At 46.8% G+C, this 15,985-nt stretch overlaps 1 protein-coding gene across 7 annotated transcripts in view; it reads left to right on the top strand.

Moving 5' to 3' along the window:
* Nucleotides 1-15,985, top strand: part of Wdr25 (WD repeat domain 25) — a 138,493-nt gene that overhangs the window by 17,099 nt on the left and 105,409 nt on the right. Inside the window, exon 1 of one of the 7 annotated variants that reach the window (XM_074067165.1) lies at nucleotides 12,873-15,771. The exons of the other annotated variants lie outside the window; for them this stretch is intronic. Within the exon in view, the coding sequence (XP_073923266.1) occupies nucleotides 15,754-15,771 (18 nt within the window). The 5' untranslated portion in view covers nucleotides 12,873-15,753. Of the gene's footprint in view, nucleotides 1-12,872; nucleotides 15,772-15,985 lie in introns of those variants that run through there. 7 annotated transcript variants of the gene reach the window in all.

Genomic DNA, 15,985 nt, shown 5'->3' with positions numbered 1-15,985 from the left:
TAGGGAAATGAGAGAGCTTTTATAAACACAAGTGGTCTCTTTCTGAACTAGTTGAAGTGTTATTTTGAAAGGCACAAAAACACAAATTAAAACACATATTCATTGTGCTGTTTGGTTAGGAAAGTTGTTTGTTTTCGTCCTGGCCTCTTTTCATGTTCCTTCACTCTCATCCAAGTGTGTTCTGAAACATGCTGGTACCTTGGCACCTTGCCATGGTGCTGTTGGCTGGGGCATGACGGCTGTCATCAGGTGCTAGTAGGGCTGTTAGGGGTAGGGGACTTGGACAGACTCCGGCTGGTTTCCACGGCAGCAGGAACTATGGGGGAAGGTACAGTGAGGAAGAGTTTTCAAGCACCCCAACTAGACATCTTGGGGAGTGGGCTATTAGAAAGGGGGTATTGTCCCTGGCTTGATGGGGTGGAGTACAGGTTTTGCTGGCGGGTAGAAACTCAGATGGCTCAAAGGTCCCTGGGGTATGGTGTGTGCCCCCAGTCAGGGCCTAGTGGTGTCTTGGTGGCTTGGAGCTGCTCTGAGCCAGCCCTGCTGGGCCCTGAAATGTGGCATGGGCCCCTGCTCAGCCCTGTGTCGGCTGCATGCTGCATATTCAAATGAGAGCCAGGCCGCCCCTCCCTAATTTCTCTGAGCTTCTGCATTCTCATCTGTGAACTAATTGCCTCACAGGGCTGGATCAGCCAGGGTTAGATGTGGGAAACCACTTTGTAAACTATAAAGCCTTTACAAATGGAAGGTATTATCCAGAACTCTGAGCCTGGGTTTGTTCTGTAATTGCCTCCTAAGCCACGCTCCTGAGCGTGTGGGGCTTGCAATCCAATTTGCCACTGCTGCCAGGACTGGTTGATGGATCATCCGGTGTGCACCCATCAGCTGTGGCGGACTCCAAAGGGCCTCTAGGCACGGCTGCCTGTTTTCTAGCTTAGCAGCATGACGTTGGAGGTGGAGGTTGATGTGCTGGGCCTAGGGAACAGCTCAGTTTATGATCCTCTGGAAGTATCCGCCAGTCAGACTTCTGGACGTGCTGCCTTGTGGCTCATGAATTCCTTGGGCCTTGCTTTAGGTGGCTGGTTGTGGTGTGGTCGGAAACGGCCCTTGACAGTGGCATTGGGAGACCTGGTTTGTCCACTTCCTCTTTCATTTGGTCATCCATCTGTCCATCCACCCATTGATTGAACAAGGGAAACTGTGGAAGACTCTTAGGAAAGTACCAGGCCTGTGGTGGGCACCCCCTAATGTCACCTGGCTGTAGCAGCACCTTCATGCCCATTTTACAGATGAGAAAACTGAGGACCAGTGGGACATTGAAGGACATGTAGATCCTAAGCAGAGAGCTGGCATTTGAAGTCAGCCCTTCCTGCCTCTGCATTCTGGGATTGTTCTAGGTATCTCCCTGCTTTGGAGTGCCAAAGTATAGTCATGGACTATGGGAAGGCCCTTAATCCTTTGGTTAATCAAGTCAGCTGTACAGGCCTCTACTGTAGGTTCTGTGATGACAGGAGCTTGTTCTTTCCCTTGCTATGTCCAGTTCCTAGATGAGAGCTGGGCATTAGTAGGTGCTTAAAAGACATTTGTGAATAAACAACACCTGCTCAGTCTCCCCTACTTTCATGGTCCCCTTGAGCCTCAGATATGGAGAATCTCTGGGGGTTTCAACCACACTCCCTGGCCCATTCCTCACCTCCAGTTCATGTGGGCAGTGTCCCTGTAGGGGGTGGTGTGTTAAATGTGTCCAAGGCCAGAGCCTTGGAAACTGCTGGGAGCTAAATCAGAGCAATGATTGCGCCGCATCTGTTGAAATGTTGGTGTTTATGCTCCCAGGTAATAGTTTTGAGCCAGTGCTTGCAGCTTGTGTGTTTGTTTATTACTTATTTATAAATCATAAATCCAGAAAGGCTTTGAGTAAGCTTACAATAAAAGATACGAACACAGTAAAGCTGTTAAAACAAAGCAGACTATTAAAGCCACCCGAAAAGGAGAAGGCAGCGTGTAAATCAACTTCAGGGCCATCCTGGCTGCCCGACTGGCGCCTGCCCTCACTCTTGTGTGCACTGCAGCCCAGGGCAGGAGGTACAGGGCTGCCCAGTTCCTGCTGCACAAAGCAGCCAACACCAGTGGCCTGACGAGGGGACATGGGCTCAGAGGAGAGGCCCTGAGCACTTTCTGGGGCTGTGCATTGACTGCCCTGGGATGAGATGAGGAGTGGGTGGTGATCTCCATGGGAGGCAGCCATGGAAGGGGGGCGCTGCATGCAGATCCCTGACTGAATCCCTGGACTATTTTTTTCTGTGCCTTAGTTTCTTTCTTGCCAAATTGCAAAAATAATACTTAACACAAAGGACCCTCGCGAGGGTAAATGCGGTGTTTGGCCAGGCACCTGGTCCTTCAACGTGTTTTTGTCATTCATCTGACCTGTGATTCTCCTGGTCAGTGTTGTACCAGGCTAACAGTACAAGTCCTTCACTCAAGCCCTTAAGTTCAGAGGAGGTGCAGAGGGTGGCAGGATGGGTGTCCCTGCGTGCCCCCGGCTCTGTTCACACTGACCTTGCCCAGTGTGGTTTGTTCATTATTGCTTAAGAACACTTACGGAGTTGGAAGCAAAGGGAACATACTTTTTAATTATTTCTCTGCTTGTCTCCAGCAATGCTGTTGTCAAGGAAACCAAAACCTTGAAAAGCTTTTCAGCTTCCTGGTCGGAAGAGGATACTTGTACAGTGCTTATGTTGTCTGTGGGAATGGACCTGTCGTTCTGTGACAAAATCTGTTTCTTCTACAGGGGCTTGCTTCCTTCGCTTCCCACAAATAGAGTCTTTCTGACCTTTTCACAGAAGATGGAAGGTTGTTACTGGCATTTTCTCTTTGGAAAGAATCACCCGCATTCTTGACTCATAGTATTTCATTCATCCAGTGTCTGTTGGGAGACTGGGTGCTGGGATGGGAGTGGGATACGGAGATGAAGGCGGGCGTCACAGCCCGCCTTGAGAGGAAGCAGCAGCAGGGGGCAGATCATGATAGTGCAGCATCGTGACTGCATCGTGACTGTGCTAGAGGGTGGAGGTTAAGATGCTCTGGGGCATAAAAAACAGCCTTGAGGGGAGGCTGGGTCAGGGTGTCACAGAGACTGAGTAGACATGCAGCAAGGTCATGGAAGGGCATTCTGGGCAGAGGGAACAGACTATGCAAGGACCTGGAGGCATGGTAGAGTGCATGGCCATCAGCAAACTGCAAGGCAGTCGGATTAGCCTGTGGGTTGGACACATAAAACCCAGAAGGAAGGGAGTCTGGAGAGACTTGTGAGGCTGGAGCTCAGGATTGGGGAAGGTGAAGAGATTGTACTGTGCAGTCTTCAAAGCTGTCCTATTTCTGTGGACAGAGCTCTTGCTCCTTGATTGCGTGGAGGCATACCACTCCTGTGTTCTAGCTTCAGAGGGAAGGGATGCTGCTAGCTTGCTTTGAGTTTAATAATTCACTTTGGCTGCAGGAGTAAGGCTTTCACTGTAGTGTTTCAGCCAGCATTCCAGTAAAACTTTATGATAGTTAAGCCCTGTCAAGGGCACTGGTTTTATATGAAAAAGATAAATCATTGTTAGAAAAGCAGGAGTTTTAGTTTCAAACAGCCCTTGTTACTTTTCTTATAAAACTTTGAAAATTAATTTCAGATTTATAGAAGAGTTGTAAAAATAATACAGAGTTCCCATGTACACTCACCCAACTTTTCTTCATGTTGACATCTTACATAACCTTACATAACTATGAAGCTAACAGTACAACTCTGCTAACCACACTGTAGACTTTATTGGATTGCATAGTTTCTCTACTAATGTCATTTCTGTTTCAGAGTGTGGTTCAGGGACCCATGTTGCATGTAGAGTGCTCTTGTTATTTAATTATTGTTTTGGGGGTGTGAGGGAGGAACAGACCGGAGCTTGTCCTGGCCACTGATACTGAGTTCCCTGTGCCATGGCAACCCCCCACCTGGCCCTGGTTGATGTCCTACACCCAGAGCTGGGATGCTACAGCCAGGCTCAGACTTGGATGTCTTTGCTTGTTAAATCATGAACAAAATTAGCGGGTTTGCTCATTGACAAGACTGAGATAGCTCTTGTACAAAGTGCTGGTTGTGCCTCATCCTTAATGGTAGCTGTTTACCCATTGCAGGTCTCTCATTCCTTTTCTTTTTCTTCTTTTCCTTCTGGATTTCACCCAGCCAGCCTCTTGGGCTAATGTTGACATTAGTGAGAGTTTGGATTTAGACCACTTACCACATTGACGTTTTTCCACAGCTTTCCTGTGGTTTATCGGATAATTGAGTGTGTCTTGAGGCAGCAACTGAGAGTTGAAATGCGCTGCCTTTAATGAGTGAAACTAGAGCATTCTTTGCATACAGATAGCTGCACATCTGTAGGTGATTTTCCCCTGACCCAAGTCCTGCCTATGCTGTTTCTTCCCATTCCCTTCCTTCTCTCACATTCCTCCTTTTTTTCCCTCTCATACTTCCTCTTGTGTCTTTTTCTTTACTTAATTTTTGCTTGCCCTGGCCCTTCACGCTCGCCTGCCTCCGCCTGCCCCCCTTTGCTCTTCCTTCTTTCCAGCCCTGCTTCCCCCCTCCCTTGCCAGTTCCCTTCTTCTATTCCTTTCCCAGCAACAGGCCAGTGAAGCTGTTGCCATGGAAACGAAGCCTAGCAGAACCCCTGCTCTGCCTCCGGATGATTCTAACAGTGACGCAGATCATATTGACTTCTAGAACCAGCTGAGTCCTGGCCTGTGGCCTCTGGAGGCCCTTCATCTTTTAAAGGCCAAACTGATGCTACAGCTCATAGTTCTGTTCAGTGGATGGTCATTTTTCATTTGGAAACTTCAACATTTGAGAAATCCGCCTCCCTGTTGCTCCAGAAGACAGGTTGCAATGTGTGTAAAAGAGACTCACCTGAACTCACTTACATCAAGTGAGGGAAATGTCAAGCAGAGGGAAGGACTGCAGGCTGCACAGTACACAGTTACATGTAGGGAAGGGTTCCTTCCACACCTTGACTGAGTTACTGGGATGAAGGAGGGAATTGCTGTTAAGGCAAGGGGCAGAGAGTCTATTTGGGCCTTACAAAACTTCAGATACTTAGTTTCATTCAAGAAATGTTTAAGGAGGGCTTGCCTTTTCCAAGTCTGGTGCCAGGGGCCTGGGAGGGCACAAAGCCTAGTTCTTCCTCTCCAGGAGTCTGTACTTGGTAGTAGGGCTGCTGTGTGTGTGTGTACTCATGGCTGCAGTGACATTCCTTGGTTATTTGTCACTGTGATTCAGTGAGGCCAGCTGTTGTCCATCCTGTCTGTGCTTTAACTGGGCTTTGTGGTCCTCTTGGAGTGCGGTTGGCTCCTGGTGCTCAGTGGAGCTGGTTTGCGGCAGTAGCAGCCGTGTTTGATCTGGTTTTGACACTGGCCCAGCTTGTTGGCATTAGCAAGGATTTGGAGTCCTGCCATTCAGCCAACACCAGCTAATAGCCCAGCAGGGAAGAGTTAGTCCATGGATTATATTTAAGTTAGTCCTTATTCCCAAAGGTAACTTTGTTTAATAAAAACCTTAAGCCTCTATTACTGTGCTTGTGGGTATTCTGGCTCTAGGGTGTACAAATAAGACTTAAAAATTCAAACATTATTTATAGAAATGCAAAAACATTTTCATTAATAGACAGCGTGATAAAAAGCACAAGGCACTTTGTGTCTGTGCCTGAATGGTCTTTCTTCACTTGGGTCTTTTTATTTTCACAATCACTTGGAGTGTATTTAAATATCACCCTTTGAATAGTGAATTCTCAAGGGAGGAAGCTTTGGTGTGTGACTAACTTTATAACTACCCACAATATTTCCCTGCAGTTGCTGTGACTTAAGTTGATAATGGACCCACACAGCAGTCACTAATGGTGATAATCTGGGAGTGTTTTGTTATTGTTTTTATTTTAGAAGAAAGGTTTGAAATTAGCATAGTAAATCTCTGTGGGATCTTTGCAAATAAAAGAATATTCATGTTAAAAAACAACTTTTAGGAAAGATGTATGGTAATGAATAAAACATCAGTGATGAAAATAAGCGTGTTTAATTATTCAACTAGAAGTAGTAATTTAAACTAATTATTGCTTGCGGATTTCATAATTCAGTTTTTGTCTTCCAATAATATTTCCTCTGGGCCTCTGGGGTGCGTCAGTGGCTGCTCCCCCGTTCCTGGGGCAGCGAGGCCTCCTCTGCCACTAGTGAGCACGTGTGGGTCTGCTCTGATCCCGTATCTGCTGGGCCACCATGGGCCCTCAGTCCACAGCAGTCTACCTGCTCACTACCTCGTTAAGCATTGCCTTGTTAATCACTTCCTTCTTTGGTTGACTCAGGCTCAGACCAGTCCTGCCCATTGAGTTCCAAGTGTCGTGGGGACTAGTGCCCTCCCTCCCTGCAGTGCCTTAGGCTTCCCTGGCACAGGTGACCCTGAGGGGCCTGCTTACCTCCCCACCTTGCCTTTTAGGGCTGCCCCAAGTAGGGTCTCTGGGAGGCATTTCCTCATCCCCCTGCTGGAATCCATTTTTTTCTCCCCATAGTTTTGTACCAGCAGGTTCTATGATTCTGCCCCCTAGCTCCCCCTTTTAAAAAATTTGTTTGTATTTTTCACTTGGAGGCTTCTTCTTTTCTTTCTGGTTCTAGAGGAAAATCACGATCTCCTAGTGGAATGGAAAAGTACTAGAACATATGGAAGCAGGGGCGATCTGTCACCTGTAACTCGCTGCCCAGCCCCTCAGTCCCCTTTCTGTAGTTCAACTTGTTCTGTCTGCAGGGCTCCTCATTTTTTCCTTGGAGTTCCAGAGCTTGGGTATCATTTGTGGCATGGACACCTGAAAAGACTCAGTCTCACTTTCCTTCGTGCACCTCCTGGAGTACAACTGGCATTAGTAGGTGCTGATGAAGAAGGAGTAAGTGCTGCAAGTACTTTTGCTCAATCATGTGAGGCTTTTAAAACCCAGTTATTACTGCTACTTCTGTGAATGCCCATAATGGCGCAGGAGGTTTCTGAGCCTCTCTTTATTGCACAAATGCCTCCTGGAACAGATCTTGACAATTCAGGTGAATTATTATTCTACTCCTCAGAAGGTAAAGGGAAAGCTTTCTATTTGTGACTTCTTCTTCCCAAGTGCCCTCTGTCAAAAGGTAGTGACATGTGACAGCTTTTATTACCTCGGTATAATCATGCATCATTCCATCTCGATCCCAAAAGCTTTCCATCTGTCATGTTGGAAGGACACCTTTATTTAAGACACTTTCCCCGCTTTCCTTTGTTATTACTTACTCCTAAAAAACAACCTCCTGACTTCATAGCCATGATCTGGGTGAGGAATGACTCATTTCTTTTCAAGATTATTGCCGAGGACAGGAACGAGGCAGGTGGCATACGGGGGACGGATGGAATGATGAGCTAGCTGCCAAGGGCCAGAGGTCCACTCTGAGTCACCAGCTGAGGTCCTGGGCAGGTCCGGCAGTGTGTGGGCATTAGTCTCCTCACTTAAGAACTTGGAGGTTGGACTGTGATCTCTGAGGCTCTTTTCCACTGAGTAGTTTTGTGATCTCCAAACTAGCTATAGTGCAGTGAGGTGATGAAAGGATTACAGGTGGCCCCCGAATCCTTCCTGCCGAGTAGTTGGAATGAGCATTCACGATTCTGAATCAATTTTCTCTCCATGTGATCTCCAGAGGAAGTCATTAAGCAAGCAGAGAAAAAGTTCCTAACAGCTTGTGACCACTGTACAGTAGAGCCACAGTCCTGCCATAAAATGTTATGGGTCCAGGAAAATGAGTAGCATGGTGCTGGGGACTGCCATGTGTCTGGGGAGAGGAGGGCTGAGTTGCCCAGGCCATCCACCTATCACCAAGATTTTTGTCTTACTCAGTGCCAAGTGTGCCTCCACATTAATTTGTCTGTGCAATCTGTGTTTTCATGGTTTGTTTTTACATCTCATTTGGATCTTTAAACATCAGCTCTAACATTGATGTTATGAATAATTTTTAAATCAAACTGTTATATGAGCCCGTGTGCTTTGTTTTCCTTGACATTTTACTGAGGTACATACCAATCTTGTCTTTCTTTCTTTCTTTCTTTCTTTTTTTTTTTTAACTAGGGTTTGAACTCAGGGCCTACACCTTGAGTCAGTCCTTTTTGTGAAGGGTTTTTTCGAGACAGGGTTTTGTGAACTAATTGCCCAGGGCTGGACTTGAACCATGATCTTCCTGATCTCTGCCTTCTAAGTAGCTAGGATTACAGGTATGAGCCACCGGTGCCTGGCTTGTCTTTCTTTCTTAAAGTTAAGCATTTTTTTTTTAATGCCATGAGGATGAGACCTACATAGTCAGCAGAGCTAAGAGGATGCCCTTTGGTCGTGAAGGGTCGGTCTGTCCCTCTCTGAGGAATTGGCAGCTAAGTCTTCTTACTCTTATGACCCTGTCTTGCCTACCTTCCATATTAGAAGTCCCAATAAATTGTTGTCAGTGAATTAAAATTTCTTGCACAGATTGTATCTGATCCCTCTTGTTTGATTATAAGCTTCTGCAAGGGAAAATTATTCTTCCTTATTATTTTTTTAAAACTTAATTTTAAGAATAGAAATTCATGAATTTGGTACAAAATTCAAAAGAAACAAAAGGTTATACAGAAAAAAAAATGCTGCCTCCCATAAGGTTCCCTGCCTAGGTTCTGGAGAGGCCATGCCTGCCTCTTTTCATGTCTTGGGGTGGACTCTTTTTTTCTGCGGAACACAGAGCTGACCTGAGCCATGTTGAGTTTGGGTGTCTGACTGTCTTTCCTGCCAAAATACATGTATGTGGCCAAGTGTCAGGCAGCAAACTGGAGGTGATGGACTTTGGATTTATGGGATCAGTAGGACTCCTGGGAAGGAGCTGCTCTTTCTAGCCTAGGCCTGAGGAGACCCTGCCTCTCCCAGCTATCCCACAAGCAGTGGGGCTGGCACTGCTTAGTCTATAGTGCTGTCATATGTGATCAGCAAAGTGGCAGTCCTGAGCGGTGCCAGGAGGTTGGCACAGGTGTTGCAACTCCTGGTTCCTTTCCTGTGCTTAAAATTGACGATGGAAAATGAATATGTATCATTTTGAAATGATAATGTAAAATCAATGTGGAGGTGTGATTCCATTAATAGATTGCTGATTAACTCAACTTTTTAGGAGCCCATTTGTTGCCCAGAGTGAAGTTGGCTAGAATGAGGCAGAATTAGAATGGCAAGCCTACTCTTCTAATTGAAACGCACATAAAGTGCTTGGCCCTCAGACTTCCATCGAGATGATTGCAGCGATCAATATTCCAGTTTGCTTGGCTGGCAGCTTCCAGGGATAAGGATGGATGATGGACCTAGGGAAGCACTGCCAAACTGAGCATTAAGTTAATTCCCACTTGCCAGTTTCTGGCTTGCCTGATGGAGTGCCTTGAGTAGAATGAGGCTGTGCTGGTACAAGCTCTATCTGGCTGGCTCTCTGAGGTTCACTTTTGATAGCAATGAGAACTCACATTTGCCATGCTCCCACCATGTGCCAGCACAGAACTAGGCATCATCCACATGTGATCCATCCTCCCCAATTCTCTGAGATGTCAACGACACACCCATCCTGCACACAAGGACCTGGATGCTCAGAGGGCCTAGAGGGCTCAGTGCTAGAAGGTGGCAGAGCTGAGACTAGAGTTCAGGACCTCTGGCTTCCAAAGCCTGTTTTCTCCACTATCCTCTTCTGCCCAAGAGTGAGTCAGATGTTTGGAGCCTGGATTCTTCTTTTCCTGGAGAATCAGTAGACAGTGAGGGCTGGTCCACAAGAGCTGGGTTTACCAATGACAGGGCAGTTTCTCACACTGTTTTCACCTTGCCTCTGTCATGGGAGGCATGGTGTACTCCCTTCTAGTGTTTCTGGCTGGGAAACAGTGGCTTCTCCTGCAGGAGTTAGACAGGGAGGGCCCAGGCTTAAGCTTTTGGGGTAGCAGGTCTGCAGGACCCTTTGGGGAATTGCAGATGCATCTTTATCTCTGCAGTGCCTCCTCTCAGGAAAAGGGTCTGCTGGGGGCTTGAGGCTCCAGGGGACTCACTATGTGCAAGCATTCCACTCCAGATTGGCCTGCTGACTGGGAGAAGCTGATCTTGGCCCAGTTGCCAGGGCAAGATCTTGACTCTAAAAGAGACAAGAATATACTCATACCTCCTCTGTCCTGTTTCATGCTCTGTCCTGTTCCAAGGGGCATCCCTTGTAGCTATGACCTGGTTGGGACCTTCCCTCCTCTGAATGACTATGGCCATTCCTTCCTTGTTCCATTGTCTGATTTCGGCATTGGTGTGCTTGGGCCACTTCTCTTGACCCTCCTGACTTGTGTTTTTATGCTCACCTTCCCTTTTCTGTGCTGTCAGAATCTGTCTGACCTCTTGCCACTTGTGCTTTTTAATTGTGGAAGGTGGCAGCTGCCCTATCTTAGAGGGACTGTGGTGTCCTGGTTGGGGTCAAGGGTGGAGGGACTGGAAAGGGAGGCTGGGTTTGCTGGAGGATCAGTAACTCTGCCATACAACCTCACCATTAGCTTGTTTGAAACCTTGCCATGTCTTGGTTTTCAGTTGGGGAAAGTGAAGAGTTTTCTTTGGGAACTTGTGCATGGCAGCCTGTAGTAACAGAGGACCTTGTTCAAGGGTGGGAATGGAGTTGATCATGGAGAGGCGGTGGGTTTCTGTTGTGCAGATTGGTGTGACAGTCACCCTCTCTAGGCAGCATGCTCCCAGTAATCCAGGCTTTGAGGTACTTTGGCTTTGAATGCTTTTAGTGAAGGACTGATGGCGATGCTTAAGAGAGGATGCTACTGAGGAAATCCACCCGGATGTAACTCTCTGTAAATTGACCATTTGGAGTTAGGGCTTGGAAGTGCATAGACTTTTGAATTTCTCAGGTGCTTAGATGGAGCATGGATTGATTATAAAGTCTGCTTCCTGACAGGGTAGCTGGGTGTAGCTCAAAGATGACGGTGGGCTTGCCTTTAGAGAGGTCAGCTGAACTGTGAAAGGATGGGTGATGTTTAAGGGCACAGGCTCTCCCAAGGCTTAGTGGCCTTAGCTCATGCCTGACATGTGGAGGGTGGAGAAGGGTTGTCCTCTGGGCATGAGTATGAGTCCCAGTACTGAGACCTGGAGCAATTGACTTTGGATGCCAGGTGGACTGTTGAATGTCCGTGGTGTGGGCTTGATTGAGGAGCCAGGGCAAATGGGTTCTCTGTTTTTGCCATACTCAGAAGAGGTGTGTGCAGAAACTCAATTGATGCCACAAGAATAGTCAGAGCATCTGCTGTGAACTAAGCATTCATCATGTGCTAGGATCTTTACATGGATAACCATGGTTTCACAGAGTCCTTTTAGGCATCTCTTCTTCATTTTTCAGTTGAAGGAAGTGGCAGAGCTGTTATCCATGCTACCCAGCTTCACAGATTCCCTCCCTGAGCATCTTCAGAACTGATTTCTTTGCACATGCCCAGCCCCAGAACTCTAGATTGTGAGTTCATTAAGGCCAGGGCCAAATTGTATACTTCCTGTGCACCCTTCTTTCCTCAGAGCAAGTGCTGGACAGACACTTGGGTTGTGAGTGAATGAATGAAGGAGACACTATGGAGGCAGAGAAAGAAAGTGCAGGCCCAGGAAAACTCAAGTTACTTGGTGGTGGTAAATATGTAGATCCCTCCTCCTTTTTGTGATTCAAAATTATTGTCAGGGAAGAGAGGTGCAGGGGTGGAAAGGAGTCTGCCAGCTCAGTCAACTTCAGGCTGTGTTGCTTGTGGAGGAGGGGTGTGGAGTGGCCCAAGTCGAGCATAGAAGACAAAGTTTGCTGAAGTCCTTCCAAGGGAAGATTGATGCTCAAGCTGAGCCTGCAGTTAACATCTTAGTAGCAACTAGAGAGTTTCTGAGAGATTAGGTAATGATATAGACTGAATGCTCAGACATTTAATTTGCATTGTGTCCTATATCCCTGAAAAGTTGCTTTCAGATTTTTAATGATATGCTCACATTTTGGGGGGTAATTGTCCTCCTTTGTCATTAACCCCCCTGTTTACTCTAAGGCTTAGAGTTCAGGAGGCTCTGAGGAAGAGCTTTTAACTCAAAGCCCCATCCAGTCTTCCCAGCTCAGGTGAGATGGGAATTGGGAAACAGCCAGCTGAGATAAGCAAAACTGACCTCTGGGTGGTGGTCTGGCCTGCTGTAAAATGGGGTTCGTAGTAGTGGGCAGGGGTCACTGGATGGCTTTAGGCTCTGCCTGTCTTCTTTCCTGGTGTAAGCTGGTACATTCTCAGGGCAGCTGCTGCTGGTGCTGCTTGTTACATGCAAATCAAAGAAAATCTTCAGACCACAAATCCCCCGAGAGCTCAGAGTGTGCTCTTTTTGCCTGCTTTGGAGGCAGCTTTCCTTTGAAGCATACAATTATTAACAGCAGGGACCACAGTTTCACACTTTAGTACCCAAACAGGCCCTGAAGCCCAGCCTTGCTAAGTTGTGTCTGGGTTTCAGAGGTTGGAGCAGGGTTGGAGATATGGCTAGTCCCTTTTCTGAGAGTATGTGGTGCCAAGTGTATGGGCCTTTGCAGAAAAATAAATCAAGATGGGCCACAGGAAGGACCTTGGCTCCAATCCTGATGTGGGAAAGGACCCTTGAGCTGGTCCTGGGAGTAGGAAAGGGGCAGATAGCCACGGGGTTTTATTAACCCCGACTTTGCATAGCTCTGCCACTACTCCCCTCTTCCTTATAAATTCTCAATATTTGGATATAAATGTAATTAAAATTTAGGAGCTTAGGAGCACCCCTGTTTATTGAAAACTGTCTTATTTTGCATACTGCATATTGAATTTCAATATTGCTTAGCCTTGAGCAACACATGTCAGGTGTTGTGGAAGAAAGCCAGGATGCAGAATGGTCATGTTCTCTATGGAAGGCCCCAGGGCCCATCAGGGACTAAATGGAGCCCTCCTCACCTGCTTGGTGCTGTCTCTTTCCCCTCTAGCCTCCCTCACCTCCTCCGCCTGTCTCTAACGCTGGAGGTGAACTGGTGGGTTATGAATATTTACGCAGGCTTTATAAGACTCAGTGACGCAGCTGAGAGCCATGAAGCGTTTGGTGACTCATCAGACCTTTTCCAAACACTTGTGATATTTTGCTCCTCTGAAGGGACGAAAGTAATTACCAGTTAATGATAGCAGATGACGCCAGAAGAGAACGCAGACTTGCCTGGCTTGTCTTTTCTGGGCCTCGGGTGTTTTTGTTTTTGTTTTTGTTTTTTTAATCTATGTGAATGTGAATGATTTTCCCTTTAATAATGTTTGTTTTCTTCTCATTTGAAATAATGTCTGCTCATTGTAGAAAACACATGAATGCATTAAATAGGAAATAAAATGCATGAATTGTTTTTCCATTACAGTCTTATTAAGAATGTTTTACTTGTGCAAAGGAAATTTGGAGCACTGAACTTATTTTTTTGGAGGGCTTGTTGAAATAATGAGATCAGAGGTTTGCAGGCTGTGCTTCGGGGTCCCCATGGGCTTCATGGAAATATGCAGGGACTGCCTCAGGGAAGGATGAGCTGGAGGGCTTTAGAACAGCTCTGAACCAGCTCTGCCCACCTATCTCATGACTGGGTTTCTCATGACCACCTTTGAGCAATGGTTGTATGACCTGTCAAGTTGGAGACCCAGTGATTCAGCCCAGCCTCTCATTTCACAAGTGGATGGGGCCCAAGACACTGAGATGTGGCTAGTCCAAGGTGACATGGTGGCTTCATGCTTTGCCTTTTAAAATATGAGTCAGTTAGAAATGCTAAAATTTAGCTTGAATGTCGTTGCCGCAAGTTATGTCACTATGCAGAGACCCCCAGGAAGGTATTCGAGAACCTCAAAAGGGCTTGCAATTGAGGGCAGGGAGACTTCAGAGCATCTGGCACTTGAAAAGATGAAAAGTAAAAGCCCCATCACTGTTGTTAGGTGGATAAAGGAGGAGAAATTGCTCTGGGTGATCCCTCGTTGTATGAATAATGAGAAGAAATTAAGTAAAGGCCACGTTTCCTGACACTGATGTATTAGAACATGGAGTAACTTTCTACAGGAAATTGGAACAGGGATCCCTTGAAATTGGATTTGAGGCTGTGAATAGCAAACCTGCATTGGCCCTGTGTGTCTTGATGCAAGTTAAGTAAGCAGTTTCCTGGGTAAGAGTTAAGTACGTTAGGGAGACAGGTTAATGTTGAGGCCAACGTGGTGCAAGTTAATAAATTGCCTCTACCGCATATTATCTGGAAAGACGCAGAAGAGTAATCTGCTTCCTGCGGAGCTGCTCCAGATTCCGCATACTTATTTTATTAGATTTTTGGCTCAATACATTTGTTCCCTCTCACTGGTTTTGTTGATAATAATTACCCTCCCCCTTCCATCTCTCTATGGATCTCTCTTGATTTTAATTGTTTGCAGTAGCCATAAAAGCTTGCCATTTTAGAAAACAAGTGTTTTAAAATAAGAGCACCCTGGGCCAGCACCCTTTTGAGTTTCCAGAAAGAGATAGTTAAAGCTCCCGTTTCAAGTGGTTTTAGGGCTGGCAGCCACTGGGGTCAGAAAGAGGCAAGAGCTCCCTTCACCCTGTGTGTGAGGCTGCACCATGGCTCAGGAGCTGCTTGGGAGCCTCCTTCCTGGGGTTGGGTCTAGCTCAGGTATCTGGAGTGAGGGTGTGCATCAGGGCCTCCCAGGGGAGGTGAGAACATTGGTAATGGCAACCACCATGCACGGAGGCCTGGCTGTACCCTGCAAGTGCTTGCAGTACCAGGCTCACAACCTCATAATTTATTCCTTAACAAGGTGCTTCTCAATTGCAAAGTTAAACTTACTGGGAGATAGGGAGAACCCATAGGGAAGATTGCATGCAAGCCTAACCTAGACACCTGAGGAGGACCTGAGATGCTCAGGGAGGAGCAGGGCACTCACTGCAGAGGGAACAGCACAGGGTAAAGCTCAGAAGAGGTTGGGGGTGAGGTGGGATGCAAGGCAGGGTTTGTTCTCACACTGTCCCCTGTATAAGGGGTGTTTCCTTTATGTTTGGGTCTTAAGAATTTTTCTCAAATTGCCATATATGCTGATTTTGTACCATGAAGTTTAAGCAGATCTTTTGGTACTTTGTTGGTAGGTAGCTTGATTTGTTTCAATTGTTTACCCATCAGACAGGTCTCCAGTAACTCACCCAGTGGAAAATCAGTTCTTGAAGGCCATGCTGCGGTGTGATTTACTGAACCCTGGTTTCTTGTTCTCTGATGTTGGGTGACTCCCCTGGCATCCATAAAGTAGAGAGGATAGTAAAGGGGCTCAGTTGTCCTTAGTTATGACACCCTTACTGTCACGGTCATGTTTTTCTGTAGTAGACTGTTGGCCAAAACAATTTCCTAGTCCTCTCTATTAAGGAGGACCAAGTAATGTAAGAAATATTTTTGTTGCAGCATCTTTGCCCCTATCAGCTCACAAACACAGCCACCCTCATTTCCTGTTCCACGCTGACTTTCAGCTCATACTTGCCTGCCACCACAGCACTAAAAACCCAGCCCAGCAATGCTATAACGTCATTGAAAGAAATGCAGAAGGATGTGATGGGGAGTTCAAGGTTGCAGCTTGGCAAAGGGCTACGTGCCATCTACCAGATGTTGCTGTGTTTCCCTTAAGAAGCTAAAATGTCCCTGGGCCCCCGTGTGAGTTTGCTGGGGTGCCCTGGGGTGACTCGGTGTACAGTTTGGGAATTGCAATGATAGTGTTTACTTGTGTGGTTTCATGAAGATCTAATGAAATGAGCCTTGGAGAGTGCTCAGGGGGATCAAGGGCCTGTGGTCCTGAGGGTTCCTCAAGCAAGTCTGAGCAGCAGGTTCTGGGAGGGAGAGGTGCATACAGCTGCTTCATGAGATGGCC

This window comes from Castor canadensis, chromosome 3 (assembly GCF_047511655.1).
Source record: "Castor canadensis chromosome 3, mCasCan1.hap1v2, whole genome shotgun sequence".
Classification (NCBI taxonomy): domain Eukaryota; kingdom Metazoa; phylum Chordata; class Mammalia; order Rodentia; family Castoridae; genus Castor; species Castor canadensis.
The sequence above is the reverse complement of the archived record's forward strand: the minus strand, read 5'-3'. Positions and strand labels throughout refer to the sequence as shown.